The sequence below is a fragment of the Macaca nemestrina genome, chromosome 12 (genome assembly GCF_043159975.1).
Source record: "Macaca nemestrina isolate mMacNem1 chromosome 12, mMacNem.hap1, whole genome shotgun sequence".
Lineage (NCBI taxonomy): Eukaryota > Metazoa > Chordata > Mammalia > Primates > Cercopithecidae > Macaca > Macaca nemestrina.
This window is the reverse complement of record NC_092136.1, coordinates 72,910,971-72,930,348: the sequence shown is the minus strand read 5'-3', so window position 1 is coordinate 72,930,348 and position 19,378 is coordinate 72,910,971. Positions and strand designations below refer to the sequence as shown.

The following is a 19,378-nucleotide window of genomic DNA, read 5'->3' as shown; positions in this document are numbered from 1 at the left end:
CATGACATATTTTTGGTAATGTTCTTTTTCTCCAAAATGCTCTTAACCTTCCTTCTCTGCATGCCCCAATCCCATTCATCCTTTGAAGATAGTGAAAAATAATTCCTCTTTTATTTCATTTTGTCAGCAAACATCTGCTGCATGCTTACTATGTACTAAGCACTCTTCAAGCACTGGGGATACAAGATGAGATCTGACCTCATGGAGGTTACAGTCAAGTAGGGAACACTGACAATGAACAACAATTAAGAATAGGGTACAATAGGACAGGCAAAGGTACTTATACTGTTGGTGGGGATGGGAGCAGATGGGAGTAAGACTTGTGCAATAGACTGAATGTTTGTGTCTCCCCAAAATTCATATGTTGAAACCATAGTCCCCAGTGTGATGGTATTAGTAGGTGGGACCTCAGGGAGGTGATTAGGTCATGAGGGTGGAATACTCATAAATGGGATTAGTCCCCTCGTAAGAGGGACCCCAGAGAACTTTCTTGCTCTCTTTTTGCCATGTTAGGGTGCAGTGAGAAGATGGTTGTCTATGAACCAGGAAGTGGGCCTTCACTAGATGCCGTATCTTCTGGTACCTTGCTCTTGAACTTTCCAGTCTCCAGCTGTAAGAAATAAATGTTTGTTGTTTAAGCCACCCAGTCATGGTATTCTGTTACAGCAGCCTGAATGGACAAAGATAACTTCTTTAAGTGGTAAGCAATTTAAAATTAAAAAAAAAAAGACAATTTCTTTAACTGAGGGATGAGTAGGAATTGGGGAAGAGTGGGGAAGGGAGGGGAAGAGTATTTGCGGTAAAGAGAAGTGAGTGTAGGAAATTATGAAGGTGAAAATGTCGGTGAAAATACTCTTGAAAAGGGCCTAATTCCTCTTTCTCCTGACTAATTTTTCAATTTGCTATACACTATAGCACTTAATATGCAATGTTTAGGCCATAAAGTCTCTGAAGACAAAACTTACGCAGAGTACTTGGTAAATACGAAGGCAGCTTCAGAGGATAATGAGGCTCTATATGTGTCAATGCAAAATGAAAGCTTAAAACATTAAAACATTGCCGGGCGCGGTGGCTCAAGCCTGTAATCCCAGCACTTTGGGAGGCTGAGACGGGCGGATCACGAGGTCAGGAGATGGAGACCATCCTGGCTAACATGGTGAAACCCCGTCTCTACTAAAAAATACAAAAAACTAGCCGGGCAAGGTGGCAGGCGCCTGTAGTCCCAGCTACTCGGGAGGCTGAGGCAGGAGAATGGCATGAACCCGGGAGGCGGAGCTTGCAGTGAGCTGAGATCCGGCCACTGTACTCCAGCCCGGGCAACAGAGCGAGACTCCGTCTCAAAAAAACCAAAAAAACAAAAAAACAAAAAAAACCCATTAAAACATTTTAGGTAAGAGGTGGACTATACCATGAGGCCCTTCAAAATGACAGGGAATAGTACCACCTGTCTAGGTGACTACAGAGACCAAAGCAGCAGGGAGGACTGATTCATAAAGTTCTGTAGGAAGTACAAAATAATTATAGTTCCAGTCCTCAGATGTTACTTTAAAGTCTATTTCAGGAAGCATAATGAAAACTTGGTACCCATCAGAAAGAAAATAGCTACTCACTTCTGTTTGCATAATCTTTTTAAAAAGTTTCTTGGTTTAAGCTGCTCTTTGTATGTGCCAGGGTTCTGGGTTAATGGTGGAGAGGACCCTATTAGACCTGACAAACTACTTGTAAAATCAAACATCCATGCCACAAGCCAGGTTTTTACCATTTTATTTTAGATGCATGTTCTAAATGCATTTTATTTTAGATGCACGTGGCTGGGAAAGGAACCAGAAGGGAGTAAATTTTGATAGAGATGGTTTGAGGATATAGCTGTTGTCTTGATAAGCCAGACTAGATGATATTTTAAGAACTCCCTGTAATTTATTCTAGGTCACCAATTCATCCCTGGGCCTGAGAAGGCACTTTTTCGATCCTGTCGTTTCTACAGCTAAGCAAATAACTCCCCAATAATGAGAAAATGTACATAAATGTTTTTGTGAATGACATAAGATACTATACACAAATGTAAGGACTTTTTTTATTATTCACTTAGAAAGTTTTTTTTTTTTTTTTTTTTTTTTTTTTTTTTTTTTTTTTAAAGACAGGGACTTGTTCTATCACCCAGATTTCAGTGCAGTGGTGCCATACTTCAGCCTCCAACTCCTGGACTCAAGCAATCCTTCTGCCTCAGGCTCCTGAGTAGCTGGAACTACAGGGGCACACCACGACATTCGGCTAATTATTTTATTTTTTGTAGACCAGGCTTTGTTGCCCAGCCTGGTCTCGAACGCCTGGGCTCAAGCGATTCTACCGCCTCGGCCTCCCAAAGTGCTGGGATTACAGGTGTGAGACACCGCGCCCAGCCGCTTTATGGAATTTTTTTTTTTTTTTTGAGACAGAGTCTTGCTCTTGTTGCCCAGGCTGGAGTGCAGCGGTGTGACTTTGGCTCACTGCAACCTCCGCCTCCCGGGTTCAAGGATTCTCCTGCCTGAGCCTTCCGAGTAGCTGGGATTACAGGCACCCACCATCACACTACGTTAATTTTTTGTATTTTTAGTAGAGATGGGGTTTCATCATGTTGGCCAAGGCTGGTCTGGAACTCTTGACGTCAGGTGATCCACCCAACTCAGCCTTCAAAGTGCTGCGATTACAGGCATGAGCCATCACGCCCGGCTTTTTTTTTTTTTTTTTTTTTTTGAGATGGATTCTCGCTCTGTCGCCAGGCTGGAGTGCCATGGTGCGATCTCGACTCACTGCAACTTCTGCCTCCCGGGTTCAAGGTATTCTCCTGCTTCAGCCTCCCGAGTAGCTGGGGCTACAGGTGCGTGCCACCACGCCCAGCTAATTTTTCTATTTTTGGTAGAGACAGGGTTTCACCATGTTGGCCAGGATGTTCTTGATCTCTTGACCTCGTGATCCACTCGCCTCCGCCTCCCAAAGTGCTGGGATTACAGACGTGGGCCACCGCGCCCGGCCTGCTTTACGGATTTTGCAAGTCATTTTCTCTCTCTAGGCTTCAGTTTCCTCATCTGCAAAATTGGGAGGCCCTGATTCTGACAGTTATAAAATTCCTGGGAGCAATGGAAGATAATGTTATTTAGTAAGATGCTGTGAGAGGAATTATGATGAGAGGGTGAAGAAGGTGGGGTGGGTGCACGGGTGAAGAACGGATCTGAGGACTGTGAGGCACGGCTGAGGGCTCAGGAAAGAGGCATCTCTTACAAATTTTAAGGCTATAGGACCACCCACACTTTTGGGGGGATCATATTCCACCTTTGTCCCGGCCCCGCCTCCGCCCCACCCTTCTCCCCTCCCCTTCCTTCCCCTCCTGTCCCATAAGACTGAGAAGCGCCACACTTCGTATGGCCGCCACACTGGTCCGCTTTCCACTGCTCTAGGGTTGCGCGCGCTCTCACGCTGCCACCTCACTCGCGTGTCTGCTCGCCCTCGGCCCCTTCCGATTGGTTCATTACGTAAGTGACGTAAGGGCTCCAGCCTCCCCCTAACTTATCCCTGGCTTGCCCCGCCTCCTCCTGGCTTCTTCTGGCGCAAGTGGAAACCTAACCTGCCCCGTCGCCGCCGTGCGGGAGGAGCCAGTAGAGCTGTCCAAACCAGGAAGGCGATGGCTATGGCGGTGGCGCGCACGCACGCACGCACGCCAGCGGCCGGCGGGGCCGCAGGCTCGCGCCCGGGCTCGCCCCGCGCCGCGCCAGAGGCTCGCGCACTCAGCAGGTTGGGCTGCGGCGGCGGCGGCAGCTGTGGAAGCTGAGGCGCTGCGCGTGAGAGGTCCCAGATACGTCTGCGGTTCCGGCTCCGCCACCCTCTGCCTCTCTCCCCCAGGTGTCGGAGTTGAGTGCGGAAGGAGGGAACTGCCCTAGCCTAGGGAAACCAGAGCACACCCCTGGCTCCTGCCGACACCGCCCTCTCCTTCCCAGCCGCGGGCCTCGCTCGGTGCTAGGCTACTCTGCCGGGAGGCGGCGGCGGCTGCCAGTCTGTGGAGAGTCCTGCTGCCCTCCAACCGGGCTCCTCCACCGGGCCTTGCAGGGGCCGAGAGAGCTCGGCGCCCGCCCTTCCGCTCGCCTTTTTCGTCAGCCGTCTGGAGCAGCATCGGTCCGGGAGGTCTCTGGGCTGAGGCGGCGGCAGCTCCTCTAGTTCCACCATGTCCGCGGGCGGAGACTTCGGGAATCCGCTGAGGAAATTCAAGCTGGTGTTCCTGGGGGAGCAAAGCGGTGAGTGCGTGGCTCCCCCACTCCTGGCAGCTGGCCGCAGCGTCCCCGCACCGCCCCCGGTGCGGCCCTTCCGTCCGCGGAGGCTCCCAGCCCGCCTAGCGTCCGCGCTCGTTGCCACTGCAGCCCTTCCCGATGTGCCCCCCGGTGCCACTGGCTCTCCCCCTGGATCTGTCGGCCGAGATTTTACCCTGTTCCCCGGGTTCTTCAATCCTTGACTCGCCGTCTCCGTTCCCCGCAGTCCGGCCGTCTCCGGTCGATCTGCCCCCCCTCCTCAGCCCTCACCCCGCCCAGCCTCTTGTCCATCCCTTTCTTCCTCCGGTCTCCGTCGTTTCCCCTACCCCAGTACCCTTTCTTGAGCCCCACCCTTATTCCTTGCTCTTTTCCCAGTTCCTCAGCTCTGTGAGGCCCACTCAGGGAAGCCCTACTCCTGAGAACGGGCCCTCTTCAACCTTGGCCAAGGAGGGTGGGATCTGGGCGTTGTTTTCCCCAGAGGCTTGGCCCTGAGAAGTGCTGATGTCGTCGAAGGTGGGAAGGGGTGGTCGTAGAAAAAATTATTAAATGGTTTTCACCTGGGTGGGAAATTAGTCGGGCCATAGAGGAAACATCTGAATTGGAGACGACTTGAGCATGGGGTGGTTGGGGGTGAAAGGGGTAGCGTCGGCAGTGGAGATTTTTGCCCGTTAGGTTAGATGGGGCTGTGGCTTGTCGGAAAACCTCATTTTGTTCTGTTGACTTCCATCACTGACAATTCTTTTGGCAGTGTTGATGATTTTTCAATCTCTGCCAGATGCTATGTCATGATCATTTTACTTGGAATATTTCTCATCTCACCTACCCTTTTTCTCTTTTCAACATGAAGCAGCGTTTGAGTCTCATGGTGGTACAAACGGGAATTACTGGGGAAATGTTAATTATTCATTTCTTGAGTATTTTCCAATGATATATTGAGGATTCATGTGAGAGAAGGCTTGGAATAACAAACATCTTTGTTTTGTCGAATTTCCTTTGGAAAATGGAGTAGAGTAGAAATAAACTCATCTAGTTATCTAAATTAGATTTAAATACCATTTGGGCTAAATAATTCTTTTATGCTTCATATTCCGTACTATCTGATGAGTGAAATTGTTATGTCATTTACCTGGTCAGGTTCTGCTGTCACTGTACTTCCGTATTAGATACAAGATCCTAATTTTGTGATGGTCGTTTCTACGATTACTTCTTGTAGTAATTTCAGTTTTATGCTGTATTATACAAACTTGACACTCGACAATTCAGGGACGATTACCCTCCTTTGTTTTTCTCACACTTTGCATGACCGTCTTTAAAATTCAGACATTGAGAGACTAGTTCTGAGTCATCAAACATTGAGTACCTACTAGGTGTTTTAGGTGAGGTTATAGAAAACATTAATTGTTTGTTTTGACTAGAAGGCATATAAGTGATATAAACTCATAGCTTTTATTACTACTTTGAACTATTTATACTGATTTGTATGCCATTACAGAGGTTAATACCCTTGCAAAATTGCCTCCCGTTAGAACTGGGAAATCATTTTTCTCCTTTCATATGTAGATTATCTTACCCTCCTCCCTTTTGGGGGTAAAAATACGATCTCCTTGCTTTTCGCTTACATATTTTCCTGAGGTAAGTATAAACTTGTGTCTTTAGGTGAGTAACTTGGTAGAACCTATGGAGTTGATCCTGGTCCAGCTTTTATATGTCAATTTCAGGATAGTTCCCAAACATAAAATAAAGCTTATTGATCATTATTGGTAAAAAGGATCCAAAGTGCTTATTGTGCATTCTAAGGATATTATTGCCTTTCTTACGTTGTGATGCACAGCTATTTAGTTTGCATGAAAAAACTCATTCATCTCCCTGTCTAAAAATATTTTAGCATGAATGGAGTGCTTAACTTCCTAAGTATCTTCAGGTTTCCTTTGAATTTCTTGAGTATTTGTATATGTTCTAATTCATAATGGAGAGTTTTATGGCTTCTAATTTCGTACCTTGTTTAAGCCTCTACTACCCTCCTCCCTCCATTACTGAAGCCTGGTTAGATTTTTTTTTTTTTTTTTAATAGACTTCATTTTTTAGAACAGTTTTAGACTTACAGAAAAATCGAAAAGATAGTGCAGAGTTCCCATATATCCACACATCTAGTTTCCCCTGTTATTAACATCTTGTATTAGTGTGGCACATTTGTTACAATTAATGAACTAATATTGATATGTTATTATTAACTCAAGTCCATAGTTTATTTAGATTTTTAGTTTTAACCTAATGTCCTTTTTCTGTTTCAGCATTCAATTCAGGATGTCAAGTTAATTATCTTTTGAAGTTACTATATTGCCAAGTAATGCCATTCAGTAGCTTTGACAATGAAAGATTGATCTCTGTTTTCATGGTTAGTGTCTGTAGTTTTCTTATGCATTAGTAGAGGTCTGTAGACTCCATGTCGTTTGGATGTGACTCTTCATGAATTATTTATTTTTAGGTCTGTTAGAATTCCACAATTCAGCTTTCAAAGACTATAATCTGTGGCAAGTCTTGTTTTTTCCTTAATAGCATTTACCACCTTTATAATTATCTTATTTTTTGTGTGTTTGTTTTTATTTCCCACAGAAGAATGCAACTCCCATGAAGATAAAAACTGTTACCTTTTTTGTTCAGTGTATCCCCATTGCCTAGCATAGAGCCAGGCTCATAGTAGCTGCTTAGACATGTTGGGTGAATGAATGGTGGCTGAATCTAATAGTAATGAAAGCTAGTAGCCTATATTACACTCTTTGACGTGGTGAAGTTCACATTTTTTCTGTATGCAATTGATAGTTTAACAATAACACTTAAAACTTACATCATTTGATTGTATACAGGAATCTATCAGATACTTAAGTGGGTAGAGAAACCAATCATTTAAAGGCCCAACCATTTCATTCAAAAAATAGGACTGACCTGAATTTTGTACTTTTTTGTTTTTGAGTTGAGCAGAATTAGTCTTCCTTTGTTAAAGTTGTTGTTAAATTATTAATATAACACATGAAAAGTATTCAAATTATACTAATGATGTGCTCATGTGCTTATGGAACTGATCTGAAATTAGGTTTTATTTGGCTTGTCAAAAATTTAAGATACTAGGGTGGGTGCGGTGGTTCATGCCTGTAATCCCAGCACTTTGGGAGGCTGAGATGGGTGAATCATCTGAGGTCAGCAGTTCAAGACCAGCCTGGCCAACATGGTGGAGGCCCACCCCCCTACCCCCCGGCCTGGTCTCTACAAAAATACAAAAATTAGCCAGGCATGATGGTGAGTGCCTATAATCCAGCTACTCAGGAGGCTGAGGCAGGAGAATCGCTTGAACCCAGGAGGCGGAGGGTGCAGTGAGCCGAGATCATGCCATTGCACTCCAGCCTGGGCGACAGAGTGAGACTCTGCCTCAAGGAAAATAAATATATATATATATATGTATGTGTGTATATTTAAGATACTATGCTCTATGATGAAAATGAATTACGTCAGTACATGAAGCAGATTGAGTTAATGACATCAATCTTAACCTTGGATAAATTCTTATGGTTTAATAAGGGAATGTTTGGCCGGGCGTGGGGGCTCACACCTGTAATCCCAGCACTTTAGGAGGCCCAGATGCGTGGATCACCTGAGGTCAGGTGATCCTGACCAACATGGCAAAATCCCATCTCTACTAAAAATACAAAAATTAGCTGGGTGTGGTGGCGTGTGCCTGTAATCCCAGCTACTCAGGAGGCTGAGGCAGAAGAATCACTTGAACACCCAGGAGGTGGAGGTTGCAGTGAACTGAGATCGCCCCACTGCACTCCACCCTGGGCCTCAGAGTGAGACTTTGTCTCTGAATGTATGAATGAATGAATGAATGTTGAAATACCCAATTGGAAGTTTCCTTGAGGAGTCTGTTTTGTTACTACCTCTGGCTATTGTCTTGAGATGCAGAGGCACTTTTAGTAATGTCACTGAGTGGTTTACAGTAGAAGATTTTACTATGTATACATGTTACCAATTATAAATTAGGAGAGGTAGTGGCAGAGAGAAGCACACACTCAGCCTACTACTGCTTTTTTCATTTTTATATTGCCTTTTCTTTTTTACATCAATGCTGATTGAATTGCAATGTGTTAGATAAGGAAAAATGTCTTACTGTCAGAGACTAGCAGTACTGACCAGGTTGTTGTTTTTCTTTTGAGACAGGGTCTAACTCTGTCACTCAGACTGGAGTGCAGTAGTGCGATCTCAGCTCACTGCACCCTCTATCTCCCAGGCTCAAGTGATCCTCCCACCTCAGCCTCCCAAGTAGCTGAGACAGCAGGCATGCACCACCACGCCTGGCTAATTTTTGTATTTTTTTGTAAAGATGGGATTTTACCATGTTGCCCAGGCTGGTCTCAAACTTTTGAGCTGATCGTCTGGCCTCAGCCTCCCAAAGTGCTGGGATTACAGGTGTGAGCCACCATGCCTGGCCAGTATTGAACATTTTATATTGGCTGGATCAGTGGTTTTTAAACTTTTTCTTCCCCAAAACCTCTTTCTGCTCTTACAAATTTTTGAGGATCCTAAAGAGCTCTGTTAATGTGGTTGTTATTGTTCTTCCTCCTCTTCCTCCTCTTCTTCTTTCTCCTCTTTGTCCTTCTTCTCCTTGTCCTTCTCCTCCTCTTGTTCTTTTTCTTCCTCCTCCTCCTCCTCTTCCTCCCGCCTTCCTTCCCCCTTCCTCCCCCTTCCCCCTTCTCCCTTCCTTCCTCCTTTCCACTTCCCCCTTCCTTCCCCCTTCTCCCTTCCTTCCCCCTTTCTTCTTCCCCTTTCCTTCCCACTTCCCCCTTCTCCTTGGATGCAGTGACTGTTCACAGGGGCTATCATGGCCAACTGCAGCCTTGTCTCAAGCTCTCCTCCCTCAGCCTCCCTAGTAGCTGGGACTATAGGCACATGCCACTGTGCCTTACTTTTGTTTATGTGTTTTATATCAATATTTACTGTACTGAAAAAAAAAATTAAAAAATATTTAATATGTTAAAAAATAATAGGGCCAAGCGTGGTGGCTCATGCTTGTAATCCCAGCATTTTAGGAGGCCGAGGCAAGCAGATCACTTGAGGCCAGAAGTTTGAGACCAGCCTGGCCAACATGGTGAAACCCCGTCTCTACTAAAAATACAAAGAAATTAGCCTGGCATGGTGGCGGACGGTCCCAGTGGTAGTCCCCAGCTACTCAGGAGGCTAAGGCAGGAGAATCGCTTGAACCTGGGAGGCGGAGGTTGCAGTAAGCCAAGATCACGCCATTGCACTCCAGCCTGGGCAACAAGAGCAAAACTCCATCTCAAATAATAATAATAAACCCATTGCATGTTAACACCTTTTTTTTGACAGCCTCCCTCAGTTGCCCAGGATGGAGTGAGTGCCTCCCGGGTTCCAGTGATTTTCATGCCTCAGCCTCCTGAGTAGCTGGGACCACAGGCACACGCCACCATGCCTGGCTAATTTTTCGTCTTTTTAGTAGAGACAGGGTTTTGTTATATTGGCCAGGCTGGTCTCAAACTCCTGGCCTCAAGTGACCTGCTTGCCTTGGTTTCCCAAAGTGCTGGGATTACAGGCATGAGCCACCATCCCTAGCCTTCATGTTAACATCATTTCTGAAATGAAAAAGAATTATTTTCCAAACAGAGATTTAGTGAGAGTGACATTGTTTTACATATTTGCAAATCTCTTTAATGTCTGACTTGATAGAGGACAATTGGATTTGCATAGCTGCTTATGCATTCAATCCTGTAATATTACACATCATATAGGCCCTGGGGAACTCCACAATACATTTCAAGAGAGTAAGAGTGAAAAATTCAAATAACATCTTAATATTATAAAAATGGTTTTGACATCCAGGAGTTTGTGGACCTCCCCAAGGGTCTTGGGAGATCCCAAGGGGTCAGTGGACCACTTATTGTAAACTGCTGGGTTAGGTAATACTAAGCCAATTGTATTTCATGTTACAATGTTGCCAGTTTTTCATGTCTTGTTCTGAGGCCTTAAAACTAAATGGTAGAGTTAATGATTTAGAACATTAAAGGACTGGTAGAGATGGAGAGTAAGAGTCTAGATTGCATGTTTCAGCAGTGGCTACTGACCTTTGGCAGATTACTCAACATCTCTTTATGCTCCATTTTTCCTTATGTATAACATAAAGATAATAGACCTACCATAGAGTTATTGTGACGTTTAAATTAGTCAAATAATGCAAAACATTGAGAAGAGTGCTGGCCACATGAGAAGGGCTCAGAAAGTGTTTTAATTTAACAAATGTTTATTGAAAATTGCTACAGTGTTAGGTGGTTTGGTAGTGCCTACTTTTAAAGAATTTATATTTTATCAGGGAAGAAATATACAATACCTAATACAATATAGTATGATGAGTGCAGTTGCTTTTAGAAGTAGAGCTAAGGCTGGGTGTGGTGGCTCACACCTGTAATCCCGGCACTTTGGGAGGCCTAGGTGGGCAGATCACTTGAGGTCTGGAGTTGGAGACCAGCCTGGCCAACATGGTGAAACCCTGGCTCTACTAAAATACAAAAAATTAGCTGGGCATGATGGTGGATGTCTGTAATCCCATCTACTCAGGAGGCTGAGGCAGGAGAGTCACTTGAATCCAGGAAGCGGAGGTTGCAGTGAGTGGCCATGTTGGCCAGGTTGGTCTTGAACTCCTTGCTCTCTCACCCAGGCTGCAGTACAGGGGTGTCATTATAGCTCACTGCAGCCACGAGCTCCTGGGCTCAAGTGATCCTCCCACCTCAGCCTCTGGAGCTGTTGGTATTAGAGGCATGCGCCATTGTGCTCAGCTGATTAAAAATTTTTTTTTAGCAAACGAGGTCTTGCTGTGTTGCCAGGCTGCTTTCCAACTCCCAGGCTCAAGTGATTCTCCTGCCTCAAGCTCCTGACTCTGGAATTACAGGCTTGCACCACCTCACCTGGCTTGGACTTTTTATTAGACTTCCTGATTTTATTTCATCTGGTCTCCTCCATTTCCTTATGCTTCTGTTTTAATTCTCATAAGATTTTTCTCAACTTTCTTCCATTCTGTTATTTTTTTTTCTGCTGTCATTTTAATTTCTTTTTTTTTTTGTTTTTTTTTTTGAGGTGGAGTCTTACTCTGTCACCTAGGCTTGAGTGCAGTGGTGCAATCTCAGCACTGCAACCTCTGCCTTCCAGGCTCAAGTGATCCCTCCCATGTCAGCCTCCGGAGTAGCTGGGACCACAAGCATGCGCCACCAAGCCCGGCTGTTTTTTGTATTTTTGGTAGAGATGGTGTTTCACCATGTTGCCCAGGCTTGTCTTGAATTCCTGAGCTCACATGATCTGCCTGGCCTTGGCCTCCCAGAGTGCTAGGATTACAGGCATGAGCCACTGTGCCAGCCCTTATCATTTTAATTTCAAAGAGCGTTTTTGTTCGTTTTCTGAATGTTCCTTTTCTGTAGCATCTGTTTTTTGTTTTTTTGAGACAGAATCTCGCCCTGTCACCCAGGCGGGAGTGCCGTGGCGCAATCTTGGCTTATTGCAACCTCCACCTCCCGGGTTCAAACGATTCTCATACCTCGGTCTCCTGAGTAGCTGAGATTACAGGCATCCGCCACCATGCCTGGCTAATTTTTGTATTTTTAGTAGAGACGTGATTTCACTTTGTTGGACAGACTGGTTGAACTCCTGACCTTCAGTGATCTGCCCACCTTGGCCTCCCAAAGTGCTGGGATTATAGGAGTCACCACACCCAGCCTTCTGTAATATCTTTTTAATTCCCCATTTTTACCTTTTCTTGTCATTTTAAAGATGTTAATAAGCTATATGACTTTTCTTCCTGCATATTTAGTTTTTGTAAATTGTTTTTCATCTCTGCTTGTTTTAGTTTCTCTCCTGTTTGACGTGGTCCTCAAAAAACTAGTGTTTCTTGGCTATTTGCTTTTATTTAAGAGTTGAGCAGTAATTTTTTTTTTTTTTAAGCTCTTGTGGGCCTTTACTGCAGAATGATCTTGCTGAGTTCCTTTTTGGGAGTCTCTAATGTTGGGTCTTTAAGTCTTTTTGCTGGTCAGATTCCCCGAAGAAGAATTACTCAGTGCACTGCTGGAGAGAAACTTGGTTGTCAGTGTTCTTGGAAGTGAATGGAGAGAGGGTTTGAAGTCATAACATACAGTAAATGCATTTAGTTTCCTTGCTTTTAATATTGTTTATACTCTATCCTTCAGCTGTACCTTGTAATCCCTAGTACAGAAACCCTGTTTTTCTTTCTCAGCAGCATTATCTTCTAATTTTCTGATGAAATGGAGGAGGGACCCAGCTGTGTTAAACTGAAGAGGGAATATAAGAGAGTGTTAATCTACTTGTTAAATAGACTTTCATCCCTTCTTTCTGTTTTTAGTTCCATCTTCACCTTTATTTATAGATGTACTTGGCCCAGACAATTCCTAAATCAATGGGGGTTCTGTGGTCCAAATCAGCTTTCTCAGCTTTCCCCATTGTCGGTTTAAAATTGATCATTATTGAGTCTGTTAGGTCAATTACTACTTTTCCATTTGCTTTCTACCTTCTAACTTGGATGATTTAGATTTTCTGAGAACCAACACTTAATACTTGCTTAATACTTGTTTAGGGTTTGTTTGTTTGTTTTTTGAGACAGGGTCTCTCCGTGTTGCCCAGGCTGGAGTGCAGTCCGTTCACAGGCATGATGATAGCACACTACAGCCCTGAACTCCTGGGCTCAAGTGATCCTGCTGCCTCAGCCCCCTGAGTAGCTGGAACTATAGACTCAGGCCACTGAGCCTGGCTCTCTTCTTTTTCAAAAGTACATTTTGGCTGGGGGGCATGGACTCACACCTGTAATCCCAGTACTTTGGGATATGGAGGGGGGAGGATTGCTTGAGGCCAGAAGTTCGAGACCAGCCTGGGCAACATAGTGAGACCCTATCTTTACAAAAATTTTTTAAAAATTAGCCAGGTGAGGTACCTATAGTCCCAGTTACTTGGGAGGCTGGCTTGAGCATAGGAAGATTGAGGCTGCTGTGAGTCTTGATTGTGTCACCTCACTCTAGCCTGAGAGAGCAAGACCCTGTCTCAAAAAAAAAAAAAAAGTACGTTTTATAAAATTAAAACCAACTTATTTTACCCCCATATTCATAGTAGCATTATTCGTAGTAGCCAAAAGGTAGAGGCAAACAAGTATCCATCCACAGATGAATGAATAAACAAAATGTGACACATGCATACAATGGAATATTAGCCTTAAAAAGGAAGGAAATCTTGGCCTGGTGCGGGGCTCATGCCTGTAATCCCAACAGTTTGGGAAGCCAAGGCGTGAAGATCATTTGAGGCCAGGAGTTTGAGACCAGCTTGGCCAACATGGAGAAACCCCGCCTCTACTAAAAATACAAAAATTACCTGGGCGTGGTGGCACATGCCTGTAATCCCAGCTATCCTGGAGACTGAGGCACGAGAATTGCTTGAACCTTGAACCTGGGAGGCGGAGGTTGCAGTGAGCTGGCATCATGCCACTGTACTCCAGCCTGGGCGACAGAGTGGGACTCTGTCCCAAAAAAAAAAAAAAAAAGGAAGGAAATCTGACATATGCTACAACGTGGATGAACCTTGAGGACGTTATGCTAAATGAAATAAGGCAGTCACAAAAGGACAAATATTTTATGATTTTTAAAATTAATAAGTACTAAATAAACCTCTTTGTTATCCTGTCCATTGTGAGATTGACTAAACCTTGCCAGAACATCCCAGCAGACTTCACTTTTGTGATGAAATCCAAACTCTCTTCTCTAAGTTAAAGGCTTTCATAGTCTGGCTTCTACCTTTGTATCACTTATTTCTAACACTCGTCTTTACCAGGCCAAGATTTCCTTCCTTTTTAAGGCTAATACTCCATTGTATGCATGTGTCACATTTTGTTTATTCATTCATCTATGGATGGATACTTATTTGCCTCTACCTTTTGGCTACTATGAATAATGCTACTATGAATATGGGGGTAAAATAAGTTGGTTTTAATTTTATAAAATGTACTTTTTGTTTTTTTTGAGACAGGGTCTTGCTCTGTTTCTCGGGCTAGAGTGAGGTGACACAATCAAGACTCACAGCAGCCTCAATGAGGCAGACTTTAAAAAAAAAATTTTTTTTAATTCTTGTTTAAAAATGTTGTAATTAGAGATAAGATCTCGCTATGTTGCCCAGGCTGGCCTTTAACTCCTGAGCTCAAGTGATTCTCCTGCCTCAGCCTCCCGAGTAGGTGGGACTAGAGGCATATGCCACCACACCCTGCCAGTTTGTTTTTTCCTTACACTCAGGGTCTTGCTCTATTGCCCAGGCTGGAGTGTAGTGGTGTGATCATAGCTCACTGCATCCACAAGCTCCTGGGCTTAAGCAGTCTTCCTGGCTTAGCCTCCCGAGTAGCTAGGACTATAGGCACACACCACCACACCTGGCTAATTTTTAAGTTTTTTCATAGAGACAGATCTTGCTTTGTTGACCAGGATGGTCTCAAACTCCTGGCCTCGAGTGATCCTCTGGCCTCAGCCTCCCAAAAGGCTGAGATTACAGTCATGAGCCACTGAGCCCAGCCTAGTTTGGTTTCTTAAATTGTCATTAAGTTGTGTACTGTACAGAACATGTCTCTGCCTTTTATTTTTCAGTAGTTTTGGGGGAACAGGTGGTAGGTGTTTGGTTGCATGGAAGAGTTCTTTAGTAGTGATTTATGAGATTTTTGTGCACCCATCACCCGAGCAGTGTACACTGTACCCAGTGTGTATATAGTATTTTATCCCTCCCCCACTTCCCCCTGAGTCCCCAAAGTCCATTATATCATTGTTTTGCCTTTGTGTTCTCATAGCTTAGCTCCCTCTTACATAAGTGAGAACATATGATGTTTGGTTTTCCATTCCTGAGTTACTTCACTTAGAATAGTGGTCTCCAACTCCATCCAGGTTGCTGTGAATGCCATTACTTCGTTCCTTTTTATGGCTGAGTAGTATTCCATGGTAGATGTATACCGCATTTCTTTTTTTTTTTTTTTGAGATAGAGTCTTGTTCTGTTGTCCAGGCTGGAGTGCAGTGTCATGATTTCGGCTCACTGCAAGCTCTGCCTCCTGGGTTCAAGAGATTCTCGTGCCTCAGCCTCCCGAGTAGCTGGGATTACAGGCGTGTGCCACCATGCCTGGTTAATTTTTTTATTTTTAGTAGAGATGGGGTGTCATCATATTGGCGAGGCTGGTCTCGAACTCCTCACCTCAATCTGATCTGCCCACCTTGGCCTTCCAAAGTGCTGGAATTACAGGCATGAGCCACAGTGCCCGACCTAATCCATAATTTTTTAAAGTTAGTTTTGGTAGAATTTTGGGGGGAAGAAGGAGGATTCAGAAATAGACAACAGTTATAAATGGCATATTTGAAAAGTGAACTTGTGATTTAACTAAATACTATGTTTTGGGGTCCTTAAAATATTTTTTGACTCTTCATTACAGAAAAATTTGAATGTATAAAAAAATATAGCCGGGCGCGGTGGCTCACGCCTGTAATCCCAGCACTTTGGGAGGCCGAGGCGGGCGGATCACAAGGTCAGGAGATCGAGACCACGGTGAAACCCCGTCTCTACTAAAAATACAAAAAATTAGCTGGGCGCGGTTGTGGGCGCCTGTAGTCCCAGCTACTCGGGAGGCTGAGCCAGGAGAATGGCGGGAACACGGGAGGCGGAGCTTGCAGTGAGCTGAGATCGCGCCACTGCACTCCAGCCTGGGCGACAGAGCGAGACTGCGTCTCAAAAAAAAAAAAAAAAAAAAAAATTACGGAGACTCGCATCAGGAGCCCCTGTTAGCTGTTACACAGCTTTAATAATTATTAACTCATATCTTAGTTTTTTTTTCATCTATATAGCATTCCCAACCTCTGTATCAAAGTGGGTTATTTTATATATTTATTTATTTTTTAGAGACAGGGTCTCACTCTGTCACCTAGGCTGGATTGCAGTGGTGCAGTCATAGCTTCCTGTAACCTTGAACTCTTGGGAAAAGTGGGTTTTTTTGTTTTGTTTTGTTTTTGTTTTTGTTTTTTAGATGGAGTCTCGCTCTGTCGCCCAGGCTGGAGTGCAGTGGCGCGATCTCAGCTCACTGCAAGCTCTGCCTCCCGGGTTCACGCCATTCTCCTGCCTCAGCCTCCCGAGTAGCTGGGACTACAGGCGCCCGCCACCTTGCCTGGCTAATTTTTTGTATGTTTTAGTAGAGATAGGGTTTCACCGTGTTAGCCAGGATGGTCTTGATCTCCTGACCTCATGATCCGCCTGTCTCAGCCTCCCGAAGTGCTGGGATTACAGGCTTGAGCCACCGCGCCCGGCCTAAAAGTGGGTTATTTTAAAGCAAACTCCACACATCATATTGTAACTATTTTGCTATGGCTGCTCAAAGAGGAAGACCTCCTTACTGAAATATTCTTGACATTTTTGTATATAATTGCTCATAGAGGCCTTTATTTTTGGGATACTGTTCGTTCCTTTACATATTTTTGAGCTTAATATTTCAGGATCTCTCTATTAGAGAATTAAAATATCCATGAGTTCATAATAATATGAAGAAGTGACAGCTCTTCCTTTAAAAGAATTCCAGTTAACAAATACAGACAGAATGAGGTAAATTTAAAAATCACCATTAGAATACCACATTAGTAATTGCTGCAGGTAAGATCCCTTTGATGAATTTTAAAATTGGTGGGCAAAAGTTTGAGAACACAATGCATCATCTCAAAGTGTCTTCCCCAATGTAGTTGTTATTTACAAAGGGAAAAACATTAACTTTAGGGTGAAGAAACACTGCAGACACCACCAGTAACCACGTGATTAAGGTTGACATCTTTAGGAATAAGATAATGAGCCATTATGTATCCTCTGTTATAATGCACTGAGAAAGGCACATTAATTCTGTGGTAGTTTTGCCAAGAATGCATGACCTCTGTCTAATCTTGAGAAAACATCAGACAAATCCAAATTGAGGAACATTATGTGAAACAACTGCCCAGTGTTATTCAAAAGTGTCCATGTCACAAAAACAAGGGAAAATGGCGAAAATCTCACAAATCAGAGGAGACCAAGGAGACATGACAACTAAATGCAATGTGGGATCCTGGATGACATCTTGGAACAGAAAAAGGGCATTAGTAGAAAAATGGGTGAAATTCTAAGTCAGTTACGTAGTTTAGTTAATAACATGATATCACCATTAATTTCTTAGTTTTGATAATTGTGCCGTGGTTATGTAAGATTTTATCTTAGAGGCTGGCCGGGCGTGGTGTCTCACGGCTGTAATTCCCAGCACTTTGGGAGGCCAAGGTGGACCAATCACGAGGTCCGGAGTTTGAGACCAGCCTGGCCAACATGGTGAAACCCAGTCTCTACTAAAAATGCAAAAATTAACCGAGCATGGTTGGGCACCTGGAATACCAGCTATTTGGGAGGCCGAGGCAGGAGAATTGCTTGAAGCCAGGAGGTGGAGATTGCAGTGAGCCAAGATCACACCACTGTACTCCAGCCTGGGCAATAGAGCAAGACTCCATCTCGGAAAAAAAAAAAAGATTTTATCTTAGAGGAAGCCAGGTAAAAGGTATACTGAAATTCTCTGTACTATTTTTATAACTTTTGTACAAGACAAAAAAAATTTTCTTTTTTTTTTTTTTGAAACGGAGTCTCGCTCTGTCCCCGGCTGGAGTGCAGTGGTGCAATACCAGCTTACTGCAAGCTTTGCCTCCCGGCTTCACGCCATTCTCCTGCCTCAGCCTCCCGAGTAGCTGGGACTACAGGCGCCCGCTACCACGCCCGACTAATTTTTCTTTTGTATTTTTAGCAGAGACGGGGTTTCACCATGTTAGCCAGATGGTCCCGATCTCCTGACCTCGTGATCCACCCACCTCGGCCTCCCAAAGTGCTGGGATTACAGGCCTGAGCCACCGCGCCCGGCCTTTTTTTTTTTTTTTTTTAAGACAGAGTCTTGCTCTGTCGCTCAGTCTGGAGTACAGTGGCGCGATCTTAGCTCATTGCAACCTCTGCCTCTCGCATTCAAGCTGTTCTCCTGCCTCAGCCTCTTGAGTAGCTGGGATTACACGTGCCCACCACCACACCGGACTAAATTTTTTTTTGGATTTTTAGTAGAGGCGGGATTTCACCATGCTGCCCAGGCTGGTCTCGAACTCCTGAGTGATCTGCCTGCCTTGGCCTCCCAAAGGGATTACAGGCGTGAGTCACTGCCTTACAGTGCTTTCTTATCTTGTTCACTCTCTTGTATGTGTGCGTGCTTGTTTTCTTCGGTGGATTGTAAGCTCCTTTCAGGTCAGGGCTTTACTTGTATTTGTTTTTGCATACTTATCCCCCACCCTCCTTATTTCCTAGCATTTAATAGTTTTGGAATGAAGTGAGAAATAGCCGTTCGAACATTAATATATTTGTTTACTTTTTTTTTCTTTTCTTTCTTTTTTTTTTTGAAACGGATTTTCACTCCTGTTGCCCAGGCTGGAGTCAATGGGGCGATCTCAGTTCACTGCAACCTCCACCTCCCGGGTTCAAGTGATTCTTCTGCATCAGCCTCCCAAATAGCTGGGATTATAGGCATGTGCTACCACGTCCGGCTAATTTTGTATTTTTAGTAGACACAGGGTTTCTTCATGTTGGTCAGGCTGGTCTCGAACTCCTGACCTCAGGTGATCCACCTGCCTTGGCCTCCCAATGTGCTGGGATTATAGGCATGAGCCACCACACCCGGCCTGTTTTTCTTTGATAAGAGTAATCAGTAGTCTGTCTTTACCATTATGTATCTTTCTTGTCTGCAACTTTTATGTAAACAGGTTTTTTTGTCTAGGTGTGGTGGCTCACGCCTGTAATCCCAGCACTTTGGGAAGCATAGGTGAGATGATCACTTGAATCCAGAAGTTTTGAGACAAGGCTGGGCAGCCATAGCCAGACCCTGTTTGTTTTGTTTTGTTATTATTTATTTATTTATTTTTGAGACAGAGTCTCACTCGGTTGCCAAGGCTAGAGTGCAGTGGCACAATCTCGGCTTACTGCAGCCTCTCCCTCC

General features: G+C 44.3%; 1 protein-coding gene across 2 annotated transcripts in view; it reads left to right on the top strand.

Moving 5' to 3' along the window:
* The first annotated feature begins 3,758 nt into the window (after positions 1 to 3,758).
* The window catches only part of LOC105468721 (RAB6A, member RAS oncogene family), a 101,348-nt gene continuing 85,728 nt past the window's right edge, over positions 3,759 to 19,378 (top strand). For both annotated transcript variants that reach the window (XM_011719035.3, XM_011719036.3), the window contains exon 1: positions 3,759 to 4,265. In XM_011719035.3, coding sequence (XP_011717337.1) covers positions 4,196 to 4,265 — 70 coding nt within the window. In that variant the 5' untranslated portion in view covers positions 3,759 to 4,195. The remainder of the gene's footprint in view (positions 4,266 to 19,378) is intronic.